Source organism: Lagopus leucura, unplaced genomic scaffold (assembly GCF_019238085.1).
Source record: "Lagopus leucura isolate 7727_CA_CO unplaced genomic scaffold, USGS_WTPT01 Super-Scaffold_100017, whole genome shotgun sequence".
Classification (NCBI taxonomy): domain Eukaryota; kingdom Metazoa; phylum Chordata; class Aves; order Galliformes; family Phasianidae; genus Lagopus; species Lagopus leucura.
Window position 1 is genome coordinate 14612511 of NW_024962271.1, and position 25842 is coordinate 14638352.

The 25842-nt window shown below is 57.1% G+C and overlaps 1 protein-coding gene across 2 annotated transcripts; it reads right to left on the reverse strand.

Annotated features, from left to right (window-relative positions):
* Positions 1-1113: 1113 nt before the first annotated feature.
* On the reverse strand, positions 1114-17001 carry NDRG4 (NDRG family member 4). 2 transcript variants are annotated; one of them, XM_042877122.1, is made up of 17 exons: positions 16870-17001; positions 13505-13596; positions 13354-13398; positions 7203-7308; positions 6715-6835; positions 6482-6544; positions 6248-6308; positions 5877-5963; positions 5687-5743; positions 5318-5421; positions 5033-5089; positions 4907-4958; positions 4707-4754; positions 4451-4486; positions 4240-4291; positions 3842-3880; positions 1114-3268 (listed from the first exon to the last, which is right to left on the reverse strand). In XM_042877122.1, the coding sequence occupies exons 1-17, from the start codon at positions 16904-16906 to the stop codon at positions 3114-3116; spliced, it is 1212 nt and encodes a 403-aa protein (XP_042733056.1). In that variant the 5' UTR covers positions 16907-17001; the 3' UTR covers positions 1114-3113. The 2 variants fall into 2 exon arrangements, with proteins under 2 accessions (XP_042733056.1, XP_042733057.1); XM_042877123.1 differs by lacking the exon at positions 3842-3880 and having other exon boundaries at positions 16870-17000.
* Between the last annotated feature and the right edge of the window lie 8841 nt (positions 17002-25842).

Here is a 25842-nt window from a genome sequence, read left to right on the forward strand (position 1 = left end):
TCTGGCTGCAAAATGGGGGGAAAACAGAGATTCTGAGCAAAGAGTGGGCTGAGCTGGGAGAGCCCAGGTGGTCTCAAACTCCTGCAAACCCTCTCAGTATCACCAGAACCCCCTGGAGCTCCCCTTTCCCCCTTGGAAAGCCCTAGTGTGCTCAGCCTCTCCTGCCTTCAAGGTTCCTCCAGGCCCTGCATTCTCCTCCCAAAGTCCTGTTTTCCCTTCAAACACCTTTAATATCCCCAGAGACACCTGGAGTTCCCCCAGAACCACTCCAGAGTGCCCCATTTACTACCCTCAGAGCCCGCTATTGACAGGGATGCGCTTTGTGGGAGGAAAGGCATCCTCAAAATCCTTGCTGATGTGTTCTACCTAAGCTTGAATCCAAAAGCAAAAGTGCTGTAGTAGTTTCAGGGTGGGTCTGTTTATTGTTTGTTTTTGCCTCTTGTAAAATCGATGAGCAGCTCGGGAGAGGAAAGTTTAAATTCTGGTACTGGGAGAAACAAAGGGAAAACGAATGGGAGGAAGAAAGAAGACGAAGCCAGACTCTTTGCAGCTGTGCCAAGGCAAGGGACAAGAGAGGACACATTGAAATACAGGAACTTCCATTCACATGGTCACACATTGGGACAGGTTGCCCAAAGAGGTTAGAAAAGCGCCATGTCTCTGGATATCCAAGTATGGGATGTGGTCCTGAGCCACCTCCTCCAGCTGGACCTGGTCCCCAGGAAGGGGAGAGCGGCCAGGTGATGATGGCCTGAAGTGGTTCACAGCTATGCTATAAATACATAAACACGAGCTGCATGCAGAACCACTTGCTTTACATCTTTCCTTGCATGGCAATGGTTTCTGAGGGCTTTCCAGGAAACCCCAGCACAGCAGCAGGACCTCAGCACGACCAGATGCACTTGTGGGACTCCCTGAAGCAGTGGGACACTGAGAGGAACATTCCCAGGGTACCCATGGCGTCGTGCTGGAAGAAGGAGCAGGAGGGAGGGCAGAGGCAGAGCCAGAAGCAGGGGCACAAGCAGACGCCTCCACCTCAGCCAGCTGAGAAGGGCTCCCAGGCTGCCTGCCCAGACCTCAGATCCAGCCTCAACTCAGCACGAGAAAAGCACAGCAGATTCTTATCATATTTATTAATATTTTTTTTTTTCCAATACAGTAAATCCTCTCTACAGCGACAGGTTAGTTAAATCTGGTTTACATATTGCCTTCTTGTGTGAGAAATGTGGCCTCGACACCACTGTGACAAAACCAGTTTTGCTCAGACAGGGAAAGGGGGAAATGCGTTCGATTCTGATGTGACTGGGAAAAGAGGAGAACCAGTAAAATCAAAAGAACAAACCACAGAGGGAACAGAACGAACCAACACAACCCAGGTGGGAAACCGAAGGCAAGCACGGCCAGACCACCTCAAATGGAACCACACGGCACCACTTGTACGAGAGAACAGGGGGCGCAAACCCAAAGGTCAGGGACGGACAACCCCATATATATAATATGTATAGGTATTTATATATATATCATCTGAAGGACACGCTGAGAAATGGGTGATCGCAGTGGTATCTACAGAAAAAAAAGTCTGCTTAGCATTTAGAGTCACACCAAGAAGGAAGCACGTAGCAGAGTGAATGGGGGAAAACAGGGACACTGGCATCGTCAGCGTTATGGGGTCCGAACCAAAGTGCCGGCCTTGGGGCCAGGAGCCCTCGAGCACCTGCTGGGAGCCCTGTGGCCCCTTGATGGGGGCGAGGGCCTGTGGGGAAAGTGCTTCAGGGGGCTGCAGGGGACCTGCTCCAGCCCAGATGATCCAGAGCAGGTGGATCCTGTCCCAGGGCCGCCATGAGACCCCCAGCACCCATCACCAGAGCTGGGCTCTCCTTTGGCCCAGGCACAGGAGGAGCTGGGCTGGGTGGCCGATCGCAGGGTTACACAACGATGTGGCTGTCCATGCCACCTGGGGCTGGATGGGGCCTTGCAGACTGCTTAGAGCCAAGCCCTTCATGGCCCGCTCCCTGCAGAGGTGAGACACGGGGGAACCATCTCCCATGGACAAAGCCAGGTGTGGAACGTTCCCTGTGTGCCATGGGGTCACCCTGCAGAACCGGCACGCCACAGTGGGGTGCTCTGAGGGGCCAGGCAGGGGTGCAGGGGGTTTCCTGGAGTGGGGTGGTCTCATCTTATTGCTAATGGCTCTGCTGCAGTGACAGCCAAAGGCTGAGGGGGTGGATGCTCATGGTGATCCCAGACCCAGCAGCCTCTGAACTTTGGTGGCCTCAGACCAGGGCCACCACATCAGGGACCGGGTGAGGCAAGGGGCAGACACTGCCCCCACATTGCATTTTTGGTGGCAGGCAGCAACTGACCTTTTTGCAACAGGGCCCAGGCAGCACTGTGCATGGGATGTGGGCTGGGGGGATGCCCGTGACCCCCTTTTGCCCTGATGGCTCAGGCTGGGACCTCTGCCCCTGCCCTGGGCAGCCCCCAAGGTGCATGGCAGGGAGGGGCACAGGGAGGATGCAATTGCTCACGATGCCCAGTGCACCCGGGCTGCAGGTCCTGCCCGTGCCAGAGATCCCACGCAGTGCCCAGGGAACGGCTGCTGGGGAGAATGGGAGCTGCGGCCCCAGGATGGGCACTGTGCTCTCCCCAAAATGACCAAGCGCAGCACCCCAGCCCTGGCTTCCTTCTGGCTTGGCCACCCTTGAGAGACCGACCTACCTCTCTGCATCCTGCTGTTCTGCTCACGTCCTGCTGTCCTGCCCATGTCCCACTGTCCTGCTCCATTCCCCCATTCCACCCCCGCTCACCCATCCCAGCCACGTCCTCCTGCCATCCTCCCTTCCACACCAGGGCCGAGGCAGTGCTGGGGAGGGTGAGAACTGAGACAGAGCCACGTGTGACTATTGGGCTGAGCTGGGACTCAGAGCCTGCAGATGACAAGGAGAAGCTCCTCTGGTGCCCAGTGAAGGAGGGAGGCCAACAGCAAAGAAGATAAATCAACCCCAGGGGAGCGAGAGCACTGGCAGAGGTCGTCCGCGGGGCGGGTGGGTGCTGGCGGGATGCTGACGTATGGGAAATGGCTCTGGAGGAAACGGTGGTGGCAGCCACGGGCCTCAGCACGATACCTCCATGGTGTGGTTGATCTGCCCCATGGCCTCGCTGCTCTCCGAATGGGTACAGGCACGCGGTCGGGCACCTTCCACAGAACTGGCGCTGGTGAGCGAGGCTGTGCGGGAGCGTGCCAGGCGGGTCATGCTGGCAGACGGCACTGCATGGGCACAGAGAAGGGGTCTGGGTGCTCGGCCAGGAGAGGTTGGGCTGACACTGCCTAATGCAAGCAAAGCTGCTGGCCTGGAGCGGGTCCCCCAAGGCAGATGGCCCCAGGCACAAGCTTGCAGCATGCAGTGCTACAACATGAGCAGCTCCGTGCTGGCAGAGGATGTGGTGCCCCAGCCAATCCCCTGGGCAGTGAGGCAGTGGGAAGCCCCAGCCACCATGCTCCAGGGGGGTGTGAATGGGGACGGGAGCTCTCCCGGCTCCCTGGGGTGAAGGTGGCGCCTTCCTCCAGCCAGGAAGCACGGAGGGCATCGCTCCTGTCCTGTGGAAGAGCACACGGTGGGCATGCTGCCTGCATGGGAGGCTCGTCTGAATGCCATCGCTCAGCCCTCAGCCCTGGCTCAGGGTGGAGGCAGCCCAACGCTTTGGGCAAAGCGCAGCAGAACAGAAGGTGCTGTCTGGGAAAGGCCAGCCCCACAACCAGGCTGCTCCCAAAGGCGCCCCAGCAGCCTCAGGGCTCAGCGTCAGGAGGGCACCATGCAGGGCGGGCAGCACCGAGCGGTACCTGCACCTCCACTCAGCCTCCGATCCTTCAGGTGGGCGACTGGCAGGGCGGGAGCAGGAGGAGGGCAAGGAGGGCAGAGAGAGAACGTCAGCTACACTGGGGGCTGCACGGGGCCACAGGTCTCCTCCTAACCCAGCGCGTGCACAGATTTGCGTGGCTGCACACAGACCTGCACACACACACACACACGCAGAGACCCACACCTACACAGTTCTCTTGCACACAGAGCCTGTACGCCCCACACCCCAAACACACGGATGGGCACCTCGTACACATTCAGCACTCCAGACACGTTTGCAGCTCTCTGTCAGGATGGGTACACGCAAATGCCAGGCTCTGCCACACACACATACACACACGCACACCCAGGCAGCCCCGTGCCCAGCCCTGGCACTCACTGTAGCCCATGCCTTGCAGGAAGTACTTGAAGGCTTCGGTCAGCTTGCCGGGCTGCAGGGAGAAAGCAGAAGGAGCTGAGGCACAGTGCCACACCACCACCAGTACCCCCTGGGAGCCCTGTGCCCACATCAGCCCAGCCCTTTCCAGATAGGAGCCGCACCAGTGCATGTCTCAGGGGCCAGTATAACTCAGCTGCTGGAGAGCACTCACCTGTGTGACCTGGGGCAGCCCACCAGAATCCGCCATCTGCACACAGAAGGTTCTGGTTAGTCTGGGGGACGCCTTTTCTCCCACCCCAACCCCTGGTGCCCACTGGCAGGATTCTACTGCCAGGCCACCCTGCTCACTCCAGTCCCACGTGAACCTGGGGCAGGTAGACAGGGACAACCTGTAATGCTGGAGCACGGAGCAACAGGGCACTGCACAAGCAGTGGGGGCCACCCTGATGCCCTCACCACCCACTTACCTTCAGAAAAGTGGTGTTTGTGGGATCCAGCTTGGAATTACACTCCACCTGTAGGTGAGAGGGACAAGAACGAGCACCCTGGGGTGCCTCATGCCTGGCAGAAGCTGCCCACAGGTACCACCTTTGGTCCCAGCACCGTGCTGGCCAGGCAGCCACGTGTGCCCATGTGCCTACAAGCATGGGTGCCTACAGTCACTTACCACACCCTCTTCAGCAGGAGCGTTGTCTCCCACCACCAACATCACAGGGCAACTGGAAATGAGAGGATGAAATGGCAGTCAGGGCTCTGGGCTCCTTGCCCTGGGCGGTGCCTGTGCAGCTCTTACCGCAGTGTCTTGGCGTTGGGCACAGTGCCGGGCCGGTTGATGTCCAGATCCCTGCGGCTGGAGGAGAGAGAGAGAGCCAGTGTGAGCATGTAGGCAGGCACAGAGCTGGGCTATGCCCACAGAACTGCTCTGTGGAGCCCTGCTGTCCCAGCACACTGTGATCCCCCAGTATGCTGCTCCCTGCTGGCCTGCACTAGAGGGTGACAGCAGCACTCAGTGGGCTGGAGGTTGCCGTGACCTCGGGGCCACCTGGCAAAGATGGCGGTGTTGCTGGATGCCGCTTACCCGTTGTACATGTTGAGGAAGAGCTGGAGGTTGAACTGGTTCACCACGCTGCCAATCTGCTGCCTGTAACTCTGCACCAGCTCCGTGTTGTTCACCAGCTCCTCCTGCACCACCAGGGGACAGAAATCAGGACCAGGGCTGCCAGGTGTCCATGCCTTGCCCACTGACAGCAGAACAGCAGGATGCAGGCACGGATCTCACCCAGCACTTGGCTAGGGCTGAGCCCCAGAGCAGGCAGAAGAGATGCAGGCAGGGCTTTGCCAAGCCCATCCCCAGCACCACAGCACCCAGCACATGGGGGTAGGGCACAGCTAGGCTGGGATGCTGTGGGGACAGGTGCAGGCAGAATGCAGGGCAGGCAGCCCTTACCTGGCTGAACAGGTGGGACAGGACCATGTCTGGCAGTGTGCTGGTGAGGCCTGAGAGCTGTGGAGGGAGCACAGGGAGTCACCATCCTGCCCTGGCTGGCTCCTGCCCTGGCACCACAGGTGGCGTAGGATGGGGGCCTAAGCACCTAAGGGTGCCACCAGAGCTTGGAGGAGTTTGGGGTTCTGCTCACCTTAGCAGCTGCCCAGTCAATCCAGCCTTTGCCATTGGGGTCAATATTCATGAGGACCAGCCCTTCAACCAGGTCGGGGAAGATGAGCTGCACCAAGCAAGAGAAGGGATGTTCAGCACGAAGAGGCAATGTGCCCACCAGCAATACTGCCCACTGTGCAGGCACTACAGCCAGGCCAGGGGCTTCCCAAGTTGTCCTGGAGCCCTGGGGGCCAACATGGCCCTGTCTTGGCACAGCACTGCCATCCCAACCTCCACTGTCCCCCAGGAACCTTCACGGCATCACTCTGTGCCTGGGGTGACAGCTCAGGCTCCTGCCCACATGCTGGGCTGGCAGGAGGCACAGTCAACGCAGGGCCACTCCATGCTCACCGCAAACTTGGCCAGCACGTAGGCTCCTGCCCCAACACCGATCCCGATCACATACTTGAATCTGGAAAGCAGAGACGTACGCATAAGGAAATGGTGGGAAGCCCCAGGGCATCCCTTCCACAAGGATGGGGCACAAAATGACACACGGGGTACTGGCTGGCCAGGACAACTGCCCCAGCCCCAAGCCCTCCTGCCGCGCTGCTCCCTGCACCAGCCGAGGAGAGGTTGACTCACCCGAAGTGCTGCACCACGCTGGGTAACATGGCAGCCAGCTGGTCCATGGATGGGTACTGGTACCTGCAGCAGGGAGGGCACAGGGAGGTGGTTGTGGGACCTGGGAAGAGCTCACAACCCTGCTCACCCACCAAGCACCACATTGCCCACCCTGGGCTCTGACACAGCAAGCGGGTGGTTGCCCTGGCAAGGACATCTGGTGGGCATGGCAGGTCCCCAGCACAGGCACCTACCCCTGAGGGAACTGCGAGGCTCCTGCCTGCTGGCCTGGCGCATCCACGTGACACACCACAAAGTGTTTTGTGATCTCCTGCATGTCTTCATAGTTGAAGAAGGTGTTGAAGCAAAGCTTGTCTGTCAAAGGGAGGCAGTGATCAGAGACCAAACACCCAGCACAGGGCCTGGTGGGTGAGGGGAGCATGGGAGACTGCCTTGGCCAGGAGCCGACGTGCCAGCAAAGCCTCCCACCCCCTCCCTCTGAGCTTCTGGCCTCCACAGCAGAGACCACGGCTGCTGTTAGCAAGGGCTGTGTGTCCCTAGCAGGAATGGAGTGCATGGGGATGGACACCAAGGACTGCGGGACAAGGCTGCAGGGGCTCAAAACAGCCACACTGCTCCCATCCAGCATGGCTGAGATCATTCTCATCCACTCCATGCTGCCTTCAGAAAGAAGCAGGATGGCTAAAATGGGCAAAGTGGCTCCTTCATCCCAGGCACTCACGGTTGAGGCCCACATCGTGGTACGTCAGGATGGCAGGGCGGTTCCCCTTGGGTGAGCCCCGGATGACCACGTGCAGCAGCCCATAGGGCGTCTCAATGTCGTGTTCCTGGAGGAAGAGGAAAGATGGGTGACATTTGTCCTGCCCCGCACACCCCTCCTGCCCCAGCAACCCTCCCAAGAGTCGTGTGTGTGTGTGTGTGTGTGTGTGTGTGTCTGTGTGTGTGGCCACAGGCTTCAGTGTGGCCAGCATCCCAGAAATGCCTTCCCCATGGGAACCATCTGTGGGTAAGCAAGCACCTGGCAGGCAGCACCATGGAGATGTCTCCTGGGGCTCACGGCATGCAGCCCCACAGCCCTGGGCAGGCATGAGCCCCAAGCTGCAGGGGGCCGTGCATCTAGGCCAGCAGCAGAGAGCAGGGCATTGCATATAAATACTCCCAGCCTCCATCAGCTCCCCACAGGGCGGAGTTTTCCCAAGCTGGATGCAGCTACTGCATATTTAATAGCAGCCTGTGGATGGTTCCTCTGCAGGCTCTCTGTGACTCCTCACAGGATCCACACGCCAACTCCACATCTGCCTTCAGCTTTGACATGAGCAGATTTCACCCATGTGGAAGGCTTGGGATCCCCAGGCTTGGCAGCAGCAATGAGCACAGTCTGTCCAAATGCAGCTCAACCTCTTTCCAGAGGCACAGGAGGCTGCCCAGGAGCCAGTGCAGGAAAATGCAGCCATGCCCCAAATAGAGAGTACAATAAATACAGAGCATCTGGGATGGTACAGGACAGCTGAGATGGGACAGGAAGACCACAGGAAGGGATGGAGAGCTGGGATGGGGTGGGAAGATTTAGGATTGGAAAGGTGTACGGGATGGGATGGGATCCAGGATGGAATGGGTGTATCCACAGGATAGGATGAAGGGATAGAGGTTTCAGATGGAAGGAGATGTGATGGGATAGGATGGTTTAAATTGAGATGAGAGAATGTGGGACGATCGAAGAGGGCTTGGGATGGCAATGATCATGGGATGGGGCAGGTGGGAAACAGGACAGGACAGGAGGACTCAGAGGGCAGGAGACCACGACAGTTTTGGCAACAAGATGTGAGAACAGTGTGACCCACTTGGCCTGGATTCACTACACCTGGGGCAAATAGGCAGCGGTCAGATCCCAAAGATCGCCCTGGAAAATGCCACATCCTGAGCTCAAAATGAGAGCTAAAATAACCGCAAAACCCCATGCTCAAAAATAGCCATGCCCCACAGAGAGACCAGGAATGCCTTGTGCCACCATTTCCATGGCTTGGGAGGGCAGCGATTGCCAGAGAGAGAAGGGGAGTAAAGGACAACTCCTTCCTGACCACCCTCTGACCCTCACTTCAGCCTCACTAAGGAGGAGGGAGCAGAAGAGATCTCATTGCCAGGGTACCATTTCAGGGCACAGATGCCCTCCAGCCCTCACTTGCTGCCATCAGAGCTTCTCCCAGCTAGGGGGTTCCAGGCCCGCTGTCCCAGGCCCACAAGGTCACACTTCATCCTCCTGCCCAAGCCCTGACAGCTACAGACAAGGCCCATGGATGGGATGATGCAGGGGGAACGGCCCCTCCACAGCCACGTGGGCTCCAGCAGGCCACGCGCCACCAAGGACTGTGAAGGACGCAGGCCTCAGGCAGGAGGAGCAGCCTGAGGACGGATGCTCCTTGCCGTGGTGCCTCTCCATGCCATGAGCTGCTGCCCCCAGGGACTCTCAGCACCGGAGGACAGCTCAAGGGCTCCTCAGAGCTGATGCTGAGCTCCCCAAGGACACCCTGACCCAGCTCTCAGTCACACCATCACTCCTCTCCCACGGCTCACGGCACCCAGAATCACAGAATCACCCATCCCTTCCCTCTCGCCCACCTCTGCAGGTGCTGAGCAGGGACACCGTGACGGATGAGGAAACTGAGGCAGCAGAATGGCTTGGCCCAAGGTCACCGAGCAGGAGGTGTCCACACAGCCCAATCCTGGGCACAGAGCTCTCTCCTTCCTTCCAACACAGCCCCGTCTGCGCTCCCAGCTCCAAATCACAAGCCTGAGCTGGCATCTCCTTCCCCAGTGCTGTGACCCCCACCCAGCAGGCCAGGCACATCCCTGCCTGCTGCGGCACTGCCGGGTGCCACAGCCCTGCCCTCTGCCGCAGATGCGTCCGTGCTCGCTCAGAGGAGAGGCTCGTGATGGAGAGAATTAAGCTAACAAGAAGGGGGTCACTGACCACCCATGGCTGCAGCGAGGTGGCGTGGGGGCTGCAGCACCCTTACGTGCCTGGCAGAGCCCAGCTCCGTGCACTGGGTTCAGCACCCGCAGGGCTCCCACTTGCCCGTCACAGCACTCCCACCTGCCCACCCTCCACACCAGCCTGTTGCCATCACTGCAGAGGCTGCAAGACATCCGAGGGGTCGCTCCCAAATGGCCGTTCCCTGGTCCTCCATCCCCTCTGCTCCCCCCAGACCCTGGGTGGGATGCAGCAGGGCCCCCCCTGCCCACAGTCATCCCAGCACAGCTGCAGCCATGGCTCAGCTTGTCCCGGCACAGAGCTCCGCCAGGCCCGAGGAGGACGAGCTCAAGGACAATGCGGCCCCGAAACCCGTGCCGCATCAGGGATGCAGTGGTGGTGTGGCCGCATGAAGGAAGGGCTCCCCGGCGGGAGCTGCGCCCACCCCATCACCTCCCGGCACACAGCTAGCCCCGCTTGGTGCTGTGATCCATCCTGAGCCAGTGGGGTAGGAAGTGGGGCAAAACCCAGGGGGAAGAGAGGGCGGCACGGCGCCGGTGGTACCTACCCCATCCCAGCACTCGGGCATGGTGAGGAGCGTGCGGGAGAGGATGCGCGGTCAGGGAGGGCCGGGCACGGGGTCCCAGCGCAGGGCACGGGGTCCCAGCGCAGGGCACGGCGCTGCAGCGGGCTGGGATGAAGCAGAGCTCTGCGCCGGCTCAGCCCCTCGCCTCGATTTATAACGGAGCCCCAGCCCTGCGCTAAGCCCTCCCTCTCCCTTCCCCCTCAGCCGACGTGCAGCCCCAGCAGGTTTGGCCTCCATGGCAGGCGAGCGCTGCGATGCAGCCGGCACTCAGCCATTGGCTGCCACGAGAATTATTCATGCTCCAATTGGCCCCAAATACCCTTGTTTATGAAGAAAAACGCCCGGCGCCGTGCGGTACCCGCTCCATCTTCCCTCCTTCGGCAGACCAAACAGGCACAGGCACACAGATGGGGCTACGCTGACACCGTCTGTGACACAGAGCATCCTCAAGGCAGAGCTCAGCACCCCTCGCCTGCACCCAGATGTGTGCACACTTGGCTCACTGCAAACACGCAGAGTCATGCTTGAGCCTGCAGCCATCCAGGCCGGAGCCTGCAGCAATGCACATGCACAGGGAAGCCCTCTGCACTCACAAACACACACAGCAGGTGGCCTGTGTATGCACATGACCACGCACACAGAACCTTGTGCACATGTGTGGACACAAACGAATGTTGCCCCAGTACGCCCTCACCTCACCCAGGAGCATAAGAAGGTCTGTGGCCAGGGGGGGAAGGTGCAGATATGAAACAAGAAACACAGTGTGGTTGTGTGGCCACAGAGAGGTTACATGACACGCTGGCGTGGACACAAATCCCCCCTCTCCTGCCAGGTGCAGGATGATAGCACAACCCTAATTCAGCCCAAACCTGGACATGGCCAGCGGCAGGTGAATAAGCCAGGAGGAACAGCCCAGCATCCCCAGTGGGTCAGACCGCATCCCTGCGCCACACAGCAGGAGCATGCTTGTCTCTCCACCTGCCCAACGGTCCCATCCAGAAACAGTTCCTCACCATCACGGCCCCGTGTCATTCCCTGCACCTTCAGCCCAACCCTACTGGCTGATAATCAGATAGAAGAAGTCCTGCAGCCTGCAGCGCCTGCCTGGCCAGGCTGGGTAACCACATTCCATTGCTGGACCAAGGCAGCATCCAGCAAGGACACTCCTGCCTCCCTGGCCCAGCATGGCCTCGTTGCCCAGCCTCAGGGAGGCATCTGGTGCCCACTGGCATCCCTTGCCACGTTTGCCTCCATGGCCCAGCACACGTCACAGCAGTGGCTCAGTGTCTCTGAGCAACTTCCCAGGCCAGGGCCTTGAGCACTCCTGTCATCACCAGTGTGCACATGGCTTCCTCATGTATCCTCAACTTCACTACCACGTAGTGGAGGGACAGGTGGGAGAAAGGGCAGACAGACAGGCAATGGGAAAGCCTTCACCTTGCCTTGAACAAGCCAGGCTAGCTCGGAAACTTTGCACTGCATTGTTTTGTCCTGTGGGCAACTCCACCCCAAAGCCCTGGAGACGCACCTGTGCTGGTGAACAGCCATGTGGGAGGGGAAGCCCAGGTCCCAAATGACTTCTGATACAGGAACAAAGCTCTGCACAGGTCTACGTGCCATTGTGCCAGCTGAAGGCATGTAAGTCCATGGGCCCAATGGGAATCATCCCAGGACACGGAAAGAACTGGATGATGTTATGGAGAGACTCCTCCTTCAATTATTTATTCTCCAATGGTCTTAAGAATATGGAGAGGTCCCAGGCAACTGGAAGCTGGAAAATGTTGTCTTAGTTTTCAGGAATGGTAAGAAAAATCATTATTTTCCAGGCCTGCCTGTATCACTTCAGTGTCTGGTAAAATTATGGAGAAGATAATTCTAGGAGTTATTGAAAAACACCTGAAAGACACAGCAGTCATTGGTCACGTTGGTCAGGGGTTCTCAAGTGTAAAGTCCTGCTTAACTCATTTAATTTCCTTTTACGACAAGGTTACCCACCTAGCTGACAAAGGACAGGACATGCTCTGGATTTCTGCAAAGCTTTTGAACCCGTCTCTCACAGTAGCCTTCTGGCATGGTGTCCATCTGTGTGCCAGACAAGCACGCACTGTGAGGGGTGAACAACTGCCTGCTAGGGCTCCAAGAGCTGTGGTAAGTGGGTTCCCCCAGACTGGTGCGGCTGCAGCCACAAGCAGCAAGCACAGCAGGCTTGCACCCAGCCAGCACTGCAAGAAGCACATCGGGGCTGTGGTGAGGCTGTATGGAGAGCACCGGCCCCAGGACACCGATTCACAGGGATTTCAGGGGCTGTGGACACCCACATGGGACCCCAGCAGCACGGCATCAGCATCACCACCTTCTTCTCCGTCCTCACCCTTGCCTTGGTGATAACAGACTGTTCCCACTGGCTCTGCAAACCACACCTCCCTGCATCCTGACAAAACTCTGCTGTGCCACACCGCACACGTGGGCGATGGAGGCTGAAGGGGCCAGTCCTAAAAGGCACTGCATCTGCTGACACAGGGACCGAGGCTCTCCTGCCCCTCTGGCAGGGTGACTGAAATCAGCTTTAGTTGCTCCTCACAGGCACTGGGGGTTCAGCACAGGAGTTGAGAAGGTGCAGCCAGCACTGCCAAGCTTCAGATCATCAATGTGTGCCGTGAAGTACCCTTACAGGGACCTGGCAGAGGACACGCTGTGCTCCAGCCTCCCTGCTGCTGGCAGAGGGACAGGCAACAAGCCAGGGACCAGCAGCCCACATCGAGATCCCTGTGTACTGACACCCCAGTTGACATGAGGGGAGCACGGCACAGGTTGAGCCCAAGACAGAAGTAGGGACTGAAACACAGGCTGGGACCAGGCGCAAGCAGAGCCTGAAGGGACTCACGGCCTCAGCCTCCTGCTGCCTGGCAGCCCCAGGGCCAGGCTGCTTCAGGAGAGCTGGGCAGGACAGGGGCGACTGGGGCTTTCTCTCCCAAAAAGAGAAGGACACTTTCACCCACCCTTATGTAACTGGGGAGCTGGCATCACCCAGGGAACCATTGCCATGGCAATGGCAGGGGGCTGGAAAAGCAGCTTTGTTTTTAGAAGAGAACATCAGTCCTAAAAAGGTTTTGTCCCCGGCTCGTTGCCAAGTGCCCACCAGCCACATCCGACCGCCAGCACCAAGTGCTGCAGCAGGCACCAGGCCAGCGTCCCCAGGGGCTCTGCAGGCAGACCCACAGCCCCAGCCCTTCCCCACAGCACAGATACCAAGCAGCCACTGCCTGCCCCATGCTCTGGGGCAAGAGACAACTCCTCTTCCACTACAGCCAGTCTTACCTTCCAGTCTGTGTCAGCAGCAGAGAGGAACACGTCCGAGTTGTCCTGTGGGAGAAGGAGAGCCATTAGATACTGAGGGCTGGAGCACACCAGTGTCCACGTCCTGGCAGCCAACACGCGGGGTTGGAGCCAGAGCTGTTCCCCAACTCACCAGCTCAGCATCCTGGCCACGCAGCAGTGGCTTCTCCTCAGTGAAGCGCAGTTCATGCAGCCCCGCCATGGTCATCTCCTGCAGCAGCAGCCCTGTCCGAGGGGAAGGAGACATCAGCACCCTGCTGGGTCCTGCTTCTGCTGTCCCTCAGCTCTCCATGAGCCCTTCTGCCCAGAAAGCCAAATCAGTTCCCATCTACTCGGCCAATGGAGCCCAGTGTGCTGGCTTGGCCAGGGGCTGCAGGAAATCCAGCTTTGGGGCCAGGAATGGAGGCGAGGGCCGGCAGCACTTGGAGGAGCTCAGCTTCTGCCCAGATCCAGCTCTCCCAGTTAAGGACTCAGGCAGACTGGGAGAGCAGTGTGTCTGTCAGCGCTGGTCACCCTGCAAGCATGCAGCCCGGGGCAACAATGGTCTGATTTGCACGGCAGCTTCCAGCATTGGCCAGAGAAACGGGTCAATGTTTCAGCTGCGTGCAGGCTGTGGGCAGAAAGGGTGGGAGCAAGGGAGACCTCCCTGCAGAGCCAGACCAAGGTGTAACATTTCTCAGCCACACAGAGGGATGCTCTGAGCAGCAGGAACGGCTGTCAGGGAGCAGAGAGACCAGCCAAAGGTGGTATGGCAATGATGGGAGGAAACCAAACACAGAGCGTTTACCCACACAGCCCTCCCCTCACCTGCAGAGCAGGAGCCACACATCACAGCCACACCGTGTCTTCCTGGGAGTGCCCCAGTAGTGCCAGTGGGCAGCCCCAGGCTGTGGTCCCAGCCAGTGGTAGCATGGGGACTCTCCAAGTCCTGCCCAACTCCAAGCTGCCCAGGATGTGATGGCCAAGGAGATGCCACCAGGGCTGGCAGTGAGCACTTTTCCCTCCAGCTCATCCCAATATTCCCCAGCAGCATCCATCCCCAGGTGTTCCCACTCTGCCTTCCCCACGTGGTGCCAACGCATCCTGGGCAGAGCTGGGACACATCTCCTGGCCAGCTCCAGGGCTTGCAGGGATGGCCCTCACTGCAGGTGTGGGGCTGTGAGCTGCTGAGCAGAGCACCAAGGCTTTGTGCACCCCAACACCAGCACTGCCAACATACCCCCAAATATCGGCCCAGCTCAGAAAGCAAAGGGGAGTGAGGGGCTGCACAGTCACTGGCCACACTCAGACAGTGACGGACAGGGGAATGGGGACAGAGACAGTGCAGGCTGCCCTGTGTATGAGCAGGTTGGGTCCCCAGCAGGTCCCGCTGCCCATTGCCACCCATTCCCCAGCACCAAGCCTCCAGCCATATTCCTGCTGCTTCCCACCCAATCCCTCCATGGAGCCCAGCGAGGACGGGGGCTGTGGCGGCACCAAGCAGAAGCAGACCCTGCTCCATCAGCAGCCTCAGCCAGGCCTGCTGCATGCTTTGCTCAGCACCACACCTGAGGCAGCCCAAGCTGGAGGTGCAGAAATGCAGACCTACAGGAACATCACAGGGCGTGCTCACCCCTGCCCCAGCCACCCAGAACACAGAACTGATTGTAAGCTTCCCTCCAGAGCTGTGTTCTGCTAATCCAACCGAGTTTTCAGCTGAAAAACCAAGCGGGCTCTGCCACCTGGCTGCTCTCTGCAGAAACCACACTCTGCTCTGCTTCGGGAGCAGACCAACAAAACAGAGAGGTTTCGAAGCAGAAGCACCAGCACAGAGCCTCCCAGAGCTCCCGCAGCCCCAGTCCCACACTGGCTCCAGCCCTGTGCCCCAACTCAAGGGAGGGAAGGTTAAAAAGTGGGAGAAAATCAGCCTCACCGGGAGCCAGGTCTAGAAGAGAGCAGAAGAGCCGTGCGCTGACCGCACTGACCGCTGCGTGGCCGCAGTCCTGGGGCGGCTGGGGACAGCACTTAGCACACGGTCGGTGCCTTTGTTAATTAAAGCCTCTGGCTGATAATCAGAGGGAGGGAGGCTGAGTGATGAGGAACAGCCCCGTGATCTTGGTGTGCGGTGGGGGAAACACCGGCCCACGGCAGAACCCTGTGCAAACCAGCATCCTCAGTGCAGAACGACGGCCACTGGGAGCAGTTCTGGGCTCAGGAGCAGGAGAGGAGCTAAGGGTCAGCCTTGGGATCTCTGTAACAGGGAGACCCAAGGATGCCACGGCCCCACAGCAGGATCACAGCCACACCGTGTCTTCCTGGGAGTGCCCCAGTAGTGCCAGTGGGCAGCCCCAGGCTGTGGTCCCAGCCAGTGGTAGCATGGGGACTCTCCAAGTCCTGCCCAACTCCAAGCTGCCCAGGATATGATGGCCAAGGAGATGCCACCAGGGCTGGCAGTGAGCACTTTTCCCTCCAGCTCATCCCAATATTCCCCAGCAGCATCCATCCCCAGGTGTTCCCACTCTGCCTTCCCCATGTGGTGCCAACACCAAGTCCCAAAAAGAGCACAGCACCATCTGCCTGCACAGCCAAGCAGCAGCTGAGGGCCAGGAGCACAGCACACTGCTACTCCCCTGAAGGCACTGCTGTGTAGGACGCATTCCATGTGTGCTGCCAGGAGCAATTTCAGTGACCCCTTTCCATTTTACTCTTTTCTATGGATCAGACATGTGTCCAGCAACCCCCCACCCTGGGCTCTCACAGCACGCCAGCATGAACCCTTGCAAACAGCCTTTCCCCTGCACCTTCCAGGGGTGAGCCAGGGGAGAGAGATGGCAGACAGCCGCTGTGGCTCTGCCCTGTGTGCGGAGATGCAGATGGAGGCAGCCCCGTTGGCTTTGCCTTCTCTGGGAACCTGCAGCCCAGTGTTCGCTTATTGAAGGAGAAGCAGCATATGGCAAGGAAATGCATTACTGCTAACTGTTATACTTCTCATCCCAGTATGGATGCCCAGCAGGAAGAGTTTAACAGCGGTGTCCAGAAGACAGGGGACCCACAGAGGCCTCCCCACTGCCCTCCGTGCACTGCCCAGCGTGGCTGTGGCATCCTGGGGTGCTGGCACGGCTCCTCGGGGTGAAAGGAGCAGCGTGTAGAAGACAGAGGTGGGGGGAGAAACCAAAGGAACGGGGCTGCTGGAAAACCTCACAGAGCACAGCGTGGGCCCCCTCCCATCCCGCCGGCGCAGGACAAACCCCCCAAAGCCGCATCGAGGCTCACCGGGGAAACTGGCAGCAGGGCTGCTGGCCCCGAGGGTGAGCCGTAGGGATGCTCCGGCAGCCCCGCAGCAGGACCCCCGCAGCCCTCCTACTTCCCCAGCCCACCCGGGGCCACGAGCGCCCCGAGCCCGAGGGCACGGCCGGGGGCTGCGGCAGCGGGGAGCGGAGCCACCGCGAAGCTTAGCCCCAGCCCGAGGGATGCGGCAGCGCGACCCGCGGCCCCGCCGTGCCTCCGGGTCTCCGGTACCTGTGAGCAGCTCTATCTTGTGCCGGAGAACCTTCATGCCGGGCCGGCGGCCCCGGCGCGGGGAGCGAGCGGAGTCGGAGCGGAGAGGAGCGGAGAGGAGCGGAGAGAAGAGCGCAGGGCGGCGCAGGGGCGAGGCGGCACGGCCCCGGGGAGCGGATCCTCCCCTCGGCGGGGCCGGAGAGGAGGGACGGGGCCGCGGATGGGGCCGGGAGCGGGGCCGGGAACGGACGGATAATGGGAACGAGGGAGGGGGGAACGAAGGGGAAACTGTGGAGCTGCGGGGAGCGCGGGGGGGCTGTGCGAGAAAGGGAGCGGGGTGCGGCGATGGAAGATGTGGGAGAGCTCCGGGGGCAGAGCTGTGCCCCAAGAAAGGGGTCGTGATGGCTGAGCAGGGTGGAGGTCTCCACGATGGTCAAAAGGCCCGGGAGGTCCTGCGACAAGGGAGACCTGGGCAAGGGGTGTCCCCACAGCATGGCCAAGGAGTCGGGGGGCAGGGAGTGGGGACGGCGAAAGACGTGGGGTCTGAGGGGTCACCCACGACACCGTGGCTGGGATGGAGATGGACCCCGGACACCTACAAGGAGCTGTGGGACAGCGGTGTTTGGGAAAGGAGGATCACCCATCACCCTCACCACAGTGCTCAGGTCTGTGGAGGAGCCCAAGGGCTCCCAAGGCTGCAAGGTAGCAATGCTATATTTGCTCTGGCCAGTCCTGCCACTGCTCCTTGCCATGTATTTCTTTGGTACTGTTTTAATTCATCTTCCTTCAGCTGGAGTGGCTCAGGTGGGAAGAGCTGAACATCCTGCAGACTGCTCCTTGGGGCCAGGACTCCATCACTCACTCCTCTATTATGGACTTCTTCAGCTTAGCTGAGGCTGAAGGTCTCCTAAACCACACAAGATGCTGCACCAGGGTTGGGATTTTGGTGCTGGGATCTGGGAGACAACCCCTGCCCTGGAGGTCTCACACAATGACCCAAGTTTTCTCCCAACCCTAAACTCCACGACTGCAGTGGGTGCACTCACAGCACTCCTGTACAGCCCAGGCACAAGTGCAGCTCGTCCCACAGCAGGGCTGGGGCACACGTCTGTTCCGTCCCCGGTACATCTGTTCTGACAGCTTGTCCCAGGCTTGTTGGATGGCAACCAGCTTCCAGCTGACTTCAGCCTCTCCTGTTGAGTCACCAGTAGCTCTGCGTGCCAGGCCGTGCTCACCTTCTCACCTCAATGGGATGTTGGGGAGCACGGGGGGTGTTCAGCCAGGAGCTGGCTCATCGCCCCCGGGTTCTTCTCTGCCTTCAGGGCTGCCTCTCACACCACAGCAAAAGGTTCTCCTTGGAACTGGGCAGGGATATGAAGGGGTCACATCCTCTTGATACAAATGTGCAAATGTAAACCTCCTCTAACAGCCAGGGATTCCTACAGGAAGAAATGATTTTCACACCAGGAATTTATCCTCTCTGCACAAAGTTCAACTTGACCAAATAGGAGCTTTTAGATGCTACCTTGCCAAAGGAGCGTGGCCACATGGCTGGAATAATTGCACAGTTAATCAGGTATGGAGAGAACATAGGCTTTCCATGCACTGAGCTGGAGGCAGCAGCATAACATTGTGCAGGGGGTTTGGAATCTGCGTGAACGCGGTGTGGTCTGCACCCTCAATTGCATGTTTAAAGGGAGTTTTACAGCATGGATTTTTCCACATTTCTCTCTGCGGATCAATGTGGCATTTTCCACATGGCTTTCCATGCACTTTCATCTCAGCCATGTGACAGCAAGGCAGTCAAACCAAGGTCTGGCTGTGAAGATGGCATCAGGGAGGTCACAGCAGTGGACAAGGACTCTTGGAGGGTTAGGGATGCAGCGTGCAGACTTGTGCTGTTTTCTGCTGTTTGCTCTTTTCCTGTTGGCACCAAAGAGCCAGGGAGCCCTGTGCCCAGAGATGTCGCTGCGGGTGGTGATGCTGAAGCTGGGCTGCAGCTGTTTGAGAAGCATCCTATCCTCAGAATGGTTGTGCCACATGGCAGAGCATGGGGCAGGTGGATGGGGAGCAGGGGACTGGGTGGCACAGTCCAGACTGATGTGGGGCAGACGTGATGGCTGCACACATTCCAGGCAGGGGATGGGTGCGCTCAATGAGGCTTTATCGAGCAGGAATTAGGAGCTGTCCCCAGGCACACGCAGTCCGGTGATGTTGTGCTAAGGATCAGAACTAAATTTAGCCCCAGTTGCGCATGAGTGTGATGTTTTTATTGTCACTCTTAAATCATAATGTTGTTTGGAGTGCGTGGCTGCTGGTCCTGCCTTGCTCCGCCCTGGATCTGTGACAGGCTATTTTAGTCAAGGCATTCAGAAATGGGAGAAACAAGGAGAATCAGCGATGGGCAAGGTGCATGAGAAGGGCCTGTTTCCTAAAACGGGCGATGCACAGGGCACCCAAATCTCTGGAACCCTTAGAAAGCTGTGGGCACACACTCGGCCCACGGTCACAGTTGGCCACGCTCTGACAGCAGCACCATTCTCATGGCAGTGCTGGCAGGCCTCCAGCTGTGGCTGCCTCCTGCCCTTGCAGCATAGGGCTCGCAGTAATTTTCCATCCTGGCTGCAAGCTCTGCCTCAGCCCAAGGGCCCCAACGAATTATTCTCACACATCTCTCAAACAAGGCTGGGCTCCATTCAAGTTTCTTTTTTCATTCACTCGCAGCACCTCCACTATGGCAGAACAGGAGGATTTTGATCAAAAACCAGACCAACAACCTGCCCAGCGAGCTGCCAGGCAGAACTCCCACAGGTCAGCTGCACCCAGCAGCGATGGAACTCAGGGCAAAGCAAGGAGCATGGCAGCCCCAGGGAGTTTGCTGTCAGCTCAGTTCCGAAGCTGCGTCTGCAGGGGCTCAGTAGGGCCAGGTGTTACCTCTGTGCCCACAAGAGCTGTGTCCAACAGTCTCCATCTCAAGGCCTTGGAATGCCTCTAGAAACACCAGAACCTTGTTCAAAATGCATGGAAACCACAACATTTGCCTGTCTTGCCTATGTTTGGTGTGCACAGAGCCAGGTGCCACCTTCCCAGCAAGGAGGAAGCAGCCCCCGCTCACAGTCAAGCCAGGCTTTAAATAAATATCTGTCAGCAGAGCAGAGCAGAGCTGTGCAGAAAGCAACTGTGTGCATACAGATGTGCTTAACAAGCTGATAGGCGTGAGACAGAGCAGACTGCAAGGTGTCTCCTTGGAGCCTAGAGACCAGCATGCTCTCAAAGGCCGCATTAATGAGCATTTCCAATTGCACAACAAGCAACAATGTCCACTTTAACCTTCCCTTGCAGAGTGGGGTAATGCCCTCCCCAAGGCTCCCGGGTGCTGGGGTGGCTTAAGAAGGTGGCGATGCAGTGGGAAGGCTTGATGGCTCCCCAGGATTCCACAGTTGCCTTATTGCCACTGGTGGTGTTTGGGGACACACGGGTGGGTATGGCAAGTAGCACCCTTTCTGCTGGCTGCTTGGGGGTACCACAGCTCTGGGGTGCTGTGGGCACCAGGTCTGGAAACACACACTGCTTTCCCAGGGGGATAAAGTGGGGCAGGGCAGCATGCAGAAAGGCTGCCAGCCCAGCTAGCCCTTGCCTGGGCAGGAGAAGGCACCCAGAGGGGTTTGGCCAGTCTCTGCACCCCCTGCTCTGTACTTGGCCTGAGAGCTTTCACAGAGCAGCTGCACACCCAACTCCCCACGCCTGCACCCTGCCGGCTCTGTCCCTGACCTTCTCCTCGACCTGCAGCTGATCGATGCCTCTTGCTCAGAGGGATCCATCGGTCCTAACGATTTCGTCCTGCTCCTCACTAATGAACTCCCATGTCGTGCTGCTTTTGGGCCATGGACCCAGCGGATGCTGAGGGGGGAGACAGAGGGACAAAATGTTAGTTTTGGAGCTTTTAGCCAAAGCACACCGCTGCATCCTCCTGATCCTCCAGCGCACACCTCCCTCCCCACTCCTGCCCCTTCCAGCCCTGTTCTTTAGAGAAGCCAAGGTGAAGCCACCCGGTGCCACAGGACATCCCCCTGCAGGGCGCTGCACGGCATGACCAGCGCCATTCTCAGAGCTGCTGCCCTACTGTGCCCACGTTCTGGCCAGGCAGAAAGGGAGGCCTGGCACTGACCTTTGCTGGGAATCCAGTCACACGCACCCCATCAATAATGAACTGCAAGATAACAAAATGAGCTGTCACAGCCAATTAACACGCTGGGCTTAATCGGCTTGTGAGTTTTCAGGGGGGAGGCGGGGGCAGGCTCCAGCCAGAGGGGCCGGGTGAGGGGTCTGCCAGGTGGCAGCCACTCCTTGCTGGCTCCCTTGGCCAAAGGAACCCGGCCAAGAGCCAGGGCTGTGGGAGGGCAGAGCTGTGCACAGAGGTAAGCAGGAGGACAATGCAGCGATTTCCTTTTTTCTGTGTCATCCTGCCCTGCTGACTCAAAGCTCTGGGTGCACAGAGCTTCCCTCTGATGCTGCTGGTGCAAATGCAGAGCAGTGCCCATCTCTGCCTGTGCCAGCCAGGCAGCTAGAGCTGTGTTTGTGCACCGGAGCCCAAACTGAATGGCAAAACTCACAGCTCAGGCTCCAGGCAGTGCTTGGTAAAATGGTGGTAATAAACCTAGACAGTCTGGAGCAAACCAGGAGCCTCTGCCATTCAAACAGGTATTAATGCCTTCCCCAGAGTGTCTACAGTCCAGCTATGGGCTTTGAAGACAAATATGTGAGGGTTGTTTTGATGGTGCCTTTATTTCTCTATCTCCTGCACTGTTTTTTCCCACTTCCAATGCTGCCAAGCCCCCCAGCTAAAGGCCTGTGCTACTGGGTGGTTATCTCCCCACTCCCATTTTGCTCTAACGCATGAGAAGAAAAGCCATGCTGCATCTTAAGCATCTGCAATCTCTTGGTCTGAAGTCAAGGAAAGCTCTGCCTATCTGTTCAGGCCAGACCCCCTGTTTGTGCATGTCTGCAAACCATTTTTGTAACAATTATTCTCCTGCTTTACCTAAAGAGCACCCTAGCTAGGGAGGGCCCTCAAGGGACCACCAGAACTACTGGAGATAGGCACAGCCTTGTGAGCTACACCAGCTGTGAGCACAGGATGGGTTGTACAACATCCATTTGCCTTTTACCACTTTTGCTGCTGTTGTTTTAATCACAGCATCACAACAGAGATGGGACAGCATTACCATGACTCTCAGGAGGTATCTCCTTCACCAAACCTTGCTCAGCAGCATACCAGCATCTAAAGGACAAATTCTTTCTACCCTGCAACACAAGGGCAGGAAAACCTGGATAAAGTATGTTTCCTCTGACTGTAGGAGAACCCTGTGAAGAGCTGGAATCATATGGCTTCAGAGAGGCTAACAAAAGGCAAAAGACCACAGTGTGTCCTGCCAATCAGATAGAAAGATTACGGAGGCCAGTGGCACTGCTTGGCAGCCTGCCATCAGAAATAACTCCTCAAAAATAGAAGCATGCTAATCTCAGGAACCTTCTAATATTGTCAATCACATTAATGAAGTGTTTGGAAAACCAGAACAAATGCCTCAGCTTTTTGGGGCTGTGCAACCCCCTGTAATTTTCCACACAGCCGCGGAGTGGTCTGGCTGCTGCAGCCAGCTGCTCTCCTGCACAATGCCGTGGGGCAGCAGTGGGATCAGCCTGGCTCCCAGGAAGCTTGGCACCTGTGCTGGGAAGCTGACAGCCCTCGGTGCTGGGGAAGGGGATCCCAGGATTGATTTCCCCTACGAAGCAAAACCAGCCAATGGAGAGTGCTTGGGGAAGGTAGGAGTTCATGGTCTTCCTCTTTCTCCTCATCTTCAGGCCTTCTTCCAAGTTCTCTCTAGGCTGTTTTTCACTCCCTGACTTCTCATCTCTTTTACCTCCTCACACATCTCCAAGTCTTTTGACATCAGGCTTTGGTCACAGAATAAGCATGCCACAGTGCACTGACAAAAACCAGCTACACCATCTATTACACTGAGATACAACAGTAATGAAGAGGTCCCCTTCAAACTGCCTGTCCCACCTGCTGTCTCCTGCTCAAACACATCTGAAGGACTGCTGAAGTTCCTCCTCCTGTGAGTCTGGTTGCCTTCCTATGCCTGCTGCTCCCATGGCCAGGTGCTTCCAGGGCTACTGTGCCTGGCAACTTCTTTACAGGAGCTTTTCTCGCTCCCTGGCAGCCAACAGAGCTCCCTGCAACAAGCTGCAGGGAGAAGGTGGACACAGCTTCACTTGTTCTCCCATCCCTGGTTGTCCCAGATTCAGGGGACATACTATAGAAATGGAAACAGCCACAGAGCCCAGCTCCTTCCAACACTGCAAGGGACCCCAGGACAGCAGAGCCCAGTCCCAGCAGATGGGCTTTGGAGTCTGAATGGCATGTACTGGGCTGGCAGGGAAGGACAGGGCAAGTAGAAAACATGCAACTGACTGTCTGGTCTTTTTCCTTCTTGATCTCTGTGAACCACAGCCTTCATTATACACACACTCATCCTAACCCTACTTCTTAGGCTGTCTCAGATTGAGGATGACACAGGAAGCGCTTTGGGAAAGAGAAGGCAGAAGCCAGGGCTCTTTCTGCTACCTGCTCTGCCTGGCTCCACGCTGTGCTCCCCAGGCACTGACTGCTCCAGCACGAGGCCAGTCCTGCACCCGCTCAGGCACACTCAGCACATCTGAATGTGGTACAGCCAACGGCCTGTCCACCTCTTCTTCTGTGTGCAACTCTTGGCAGCTTTCTCTCAGTCTGTCCTTATGCAGCAATCAGCAATACTTCATTTTCAGTGTCTATGCCAACTATGACATCTGTTCTTCCTGCATGCTCAAATCCAAAACAAGGCAGTGCAACCTAAACTCATCTTGAGTCTCGATGTTGCACCTGCATGTGCAACAAGTCACTTAGCCATCTACTTGGGTCTAAAGGCACAAGAACATCAGTAGAGTTCTCACTACCTTCTACTGAAACAAGCAGTTTTGGTAGGGCTCACACAAAAATAACATCTTCAGCTCCACTCCTCCTGTCCCAGTTCTGACCAGCAGTGCACACAGCAACCCTCCCAGGCCACGGCCATGTAGTCATGGCAGCAGGAGATGCAGCACACTGCAAGGTGGTCTGAAGCCAGAGCCACTTTTAACTGCCCAGCTTCTTTCACAAACAAGATCTGTCTGCCCCACATTTGAATCCCTCTGCCCGATCAGCATGAAACAAAGCAAAGCATGTCATATCAACTGGAGATCAGCTCCCAAAGCCAGACTTAAAAGCGAACCCATCAGAAATAAGTTTCAAATGCGTGTGGTCTCCCTTCCTTCCCCATTCAGTGTGACATGATGAAACCACAGTAGCTGTTATCCTTCCATCAGTTTTTGTGTGAAGTCCCACAGACAATTCAGCTCAGCTTTTAGTGCTCAGGCTGCTGTCAGCTCTAGTAAAAGTACTTCTGGGTTGGCAATATCAGGCAAATGGAGCAGAACTGCTGGCTCAGCTATCCACGCTTGGCCACTCTCCTGCTGGGCCAATCTCCTGTTTGGATGGGGGAGAAGGATGGAGAGTAAGAAAAGTGCTTCTCTGTATTTAATCAGATACCTGGCAGTCCTGATGAAGCTTAGCAGCAAGGATTTAATGAGATGGACCAAGGAAGCCAGCATGATTTCTGAAAAGGGGAATCTTTTAGCTCTGTCAAGCACTCACCAAGTAACTAGCTGAGCTCTGGTAGATGCAGCAGAGCTGTGAAAGCCTGGCAACATATCTGCTGTAAGAAATTATGTCGTTGCTTCCAATCCAGAGTACAAAATCATTCAATCATCAGAAAAAGAAGCAGGTACGGAACAGCTCTGAGCTGCCCCCTGCCAGGCAGAGGCAGTGCTAAACAGAGAGCTGGACTTATAAATAAAACCACAATCTTCTGAGCCGTATGATGTGCCATCAGACCATGTGCTTTTATAAACAGCACATCTGGGCACAGAAGCAGCTCTATGTAAAGAAAGCAGACACCATTGTCCCAGTGTTGGATTACATCACATCTCTATTCAGCCATTGGGTCAATTAACATTCTGAATGAAGTTCTTCTAACAGCTAGTCACCAAAAAAAATGGCCAGACAATCACTGACTGCAGCAGAAATACCAAGTCACAGCTTGAAGCAGTGATTGAGCACCTGGTGGGAAGGCAGGGCCATCCCAGGGGAGCTCAGGTGCATGCAATGTATCTGAGTGACTGGATCCTGGCTCCACCCCTTCCCAGACCTCATTTAAGGGCTGGCAGTGGAGGCAAAGGTGTTTCTCTAGAGATTCCTGCCTACTGGAGGTCTTCTTAAGGGTAAGCAGCTGTGGTTTTCTGTGTCTCTGGCTATATTTGAGTGTATCCTCACCTGTTGTAGCCTCTTTCCATCATGTTATAGTGATCAGAATTGGAAATGCTTATGCTCTTTAACTCAGCTAGGTGCCATTGTTTCTCTGGTACAATTAATTACAATTAATCCATGGCATTACTGTAGGTCAGTTTTCAAAATATTTCTTACTACCACCTCTCCTGGAAGCTGCTGGTCTAAATGACCATGCCTGTAGCTTCCTAGTTAGCAGAAACAATCAACAGCTTTTTTTCTGCTGACCAAAAATAAACCGAGGCCAGAGGACAAAATGAGACCTCATTTATAGCAAAGAAAATCAAGGGAGTAAAGCAGAACTCTTGTGGAAAAAGTAGTTTGGATAGCTGAGAGTTTGTGTTTGGATGACTGCAAAGCTCTTTGTGTTTAACTGGGCCTCAAACACCCACAGCTGCCTCACATACTTGGAAGAGTACATGGAGCAAGATAAAAAGCCTCGAGTGCTAACAGTTCATGTGAAATTCAGGTGAGGAAAGGTCTTCAGTTTCACTGACTGTTGTAACAGCTCACTGCTAGGAAGCTGAAGTGACTCTATCTTCTGCTGCACTGGTGCACACACAGCTCCCTGT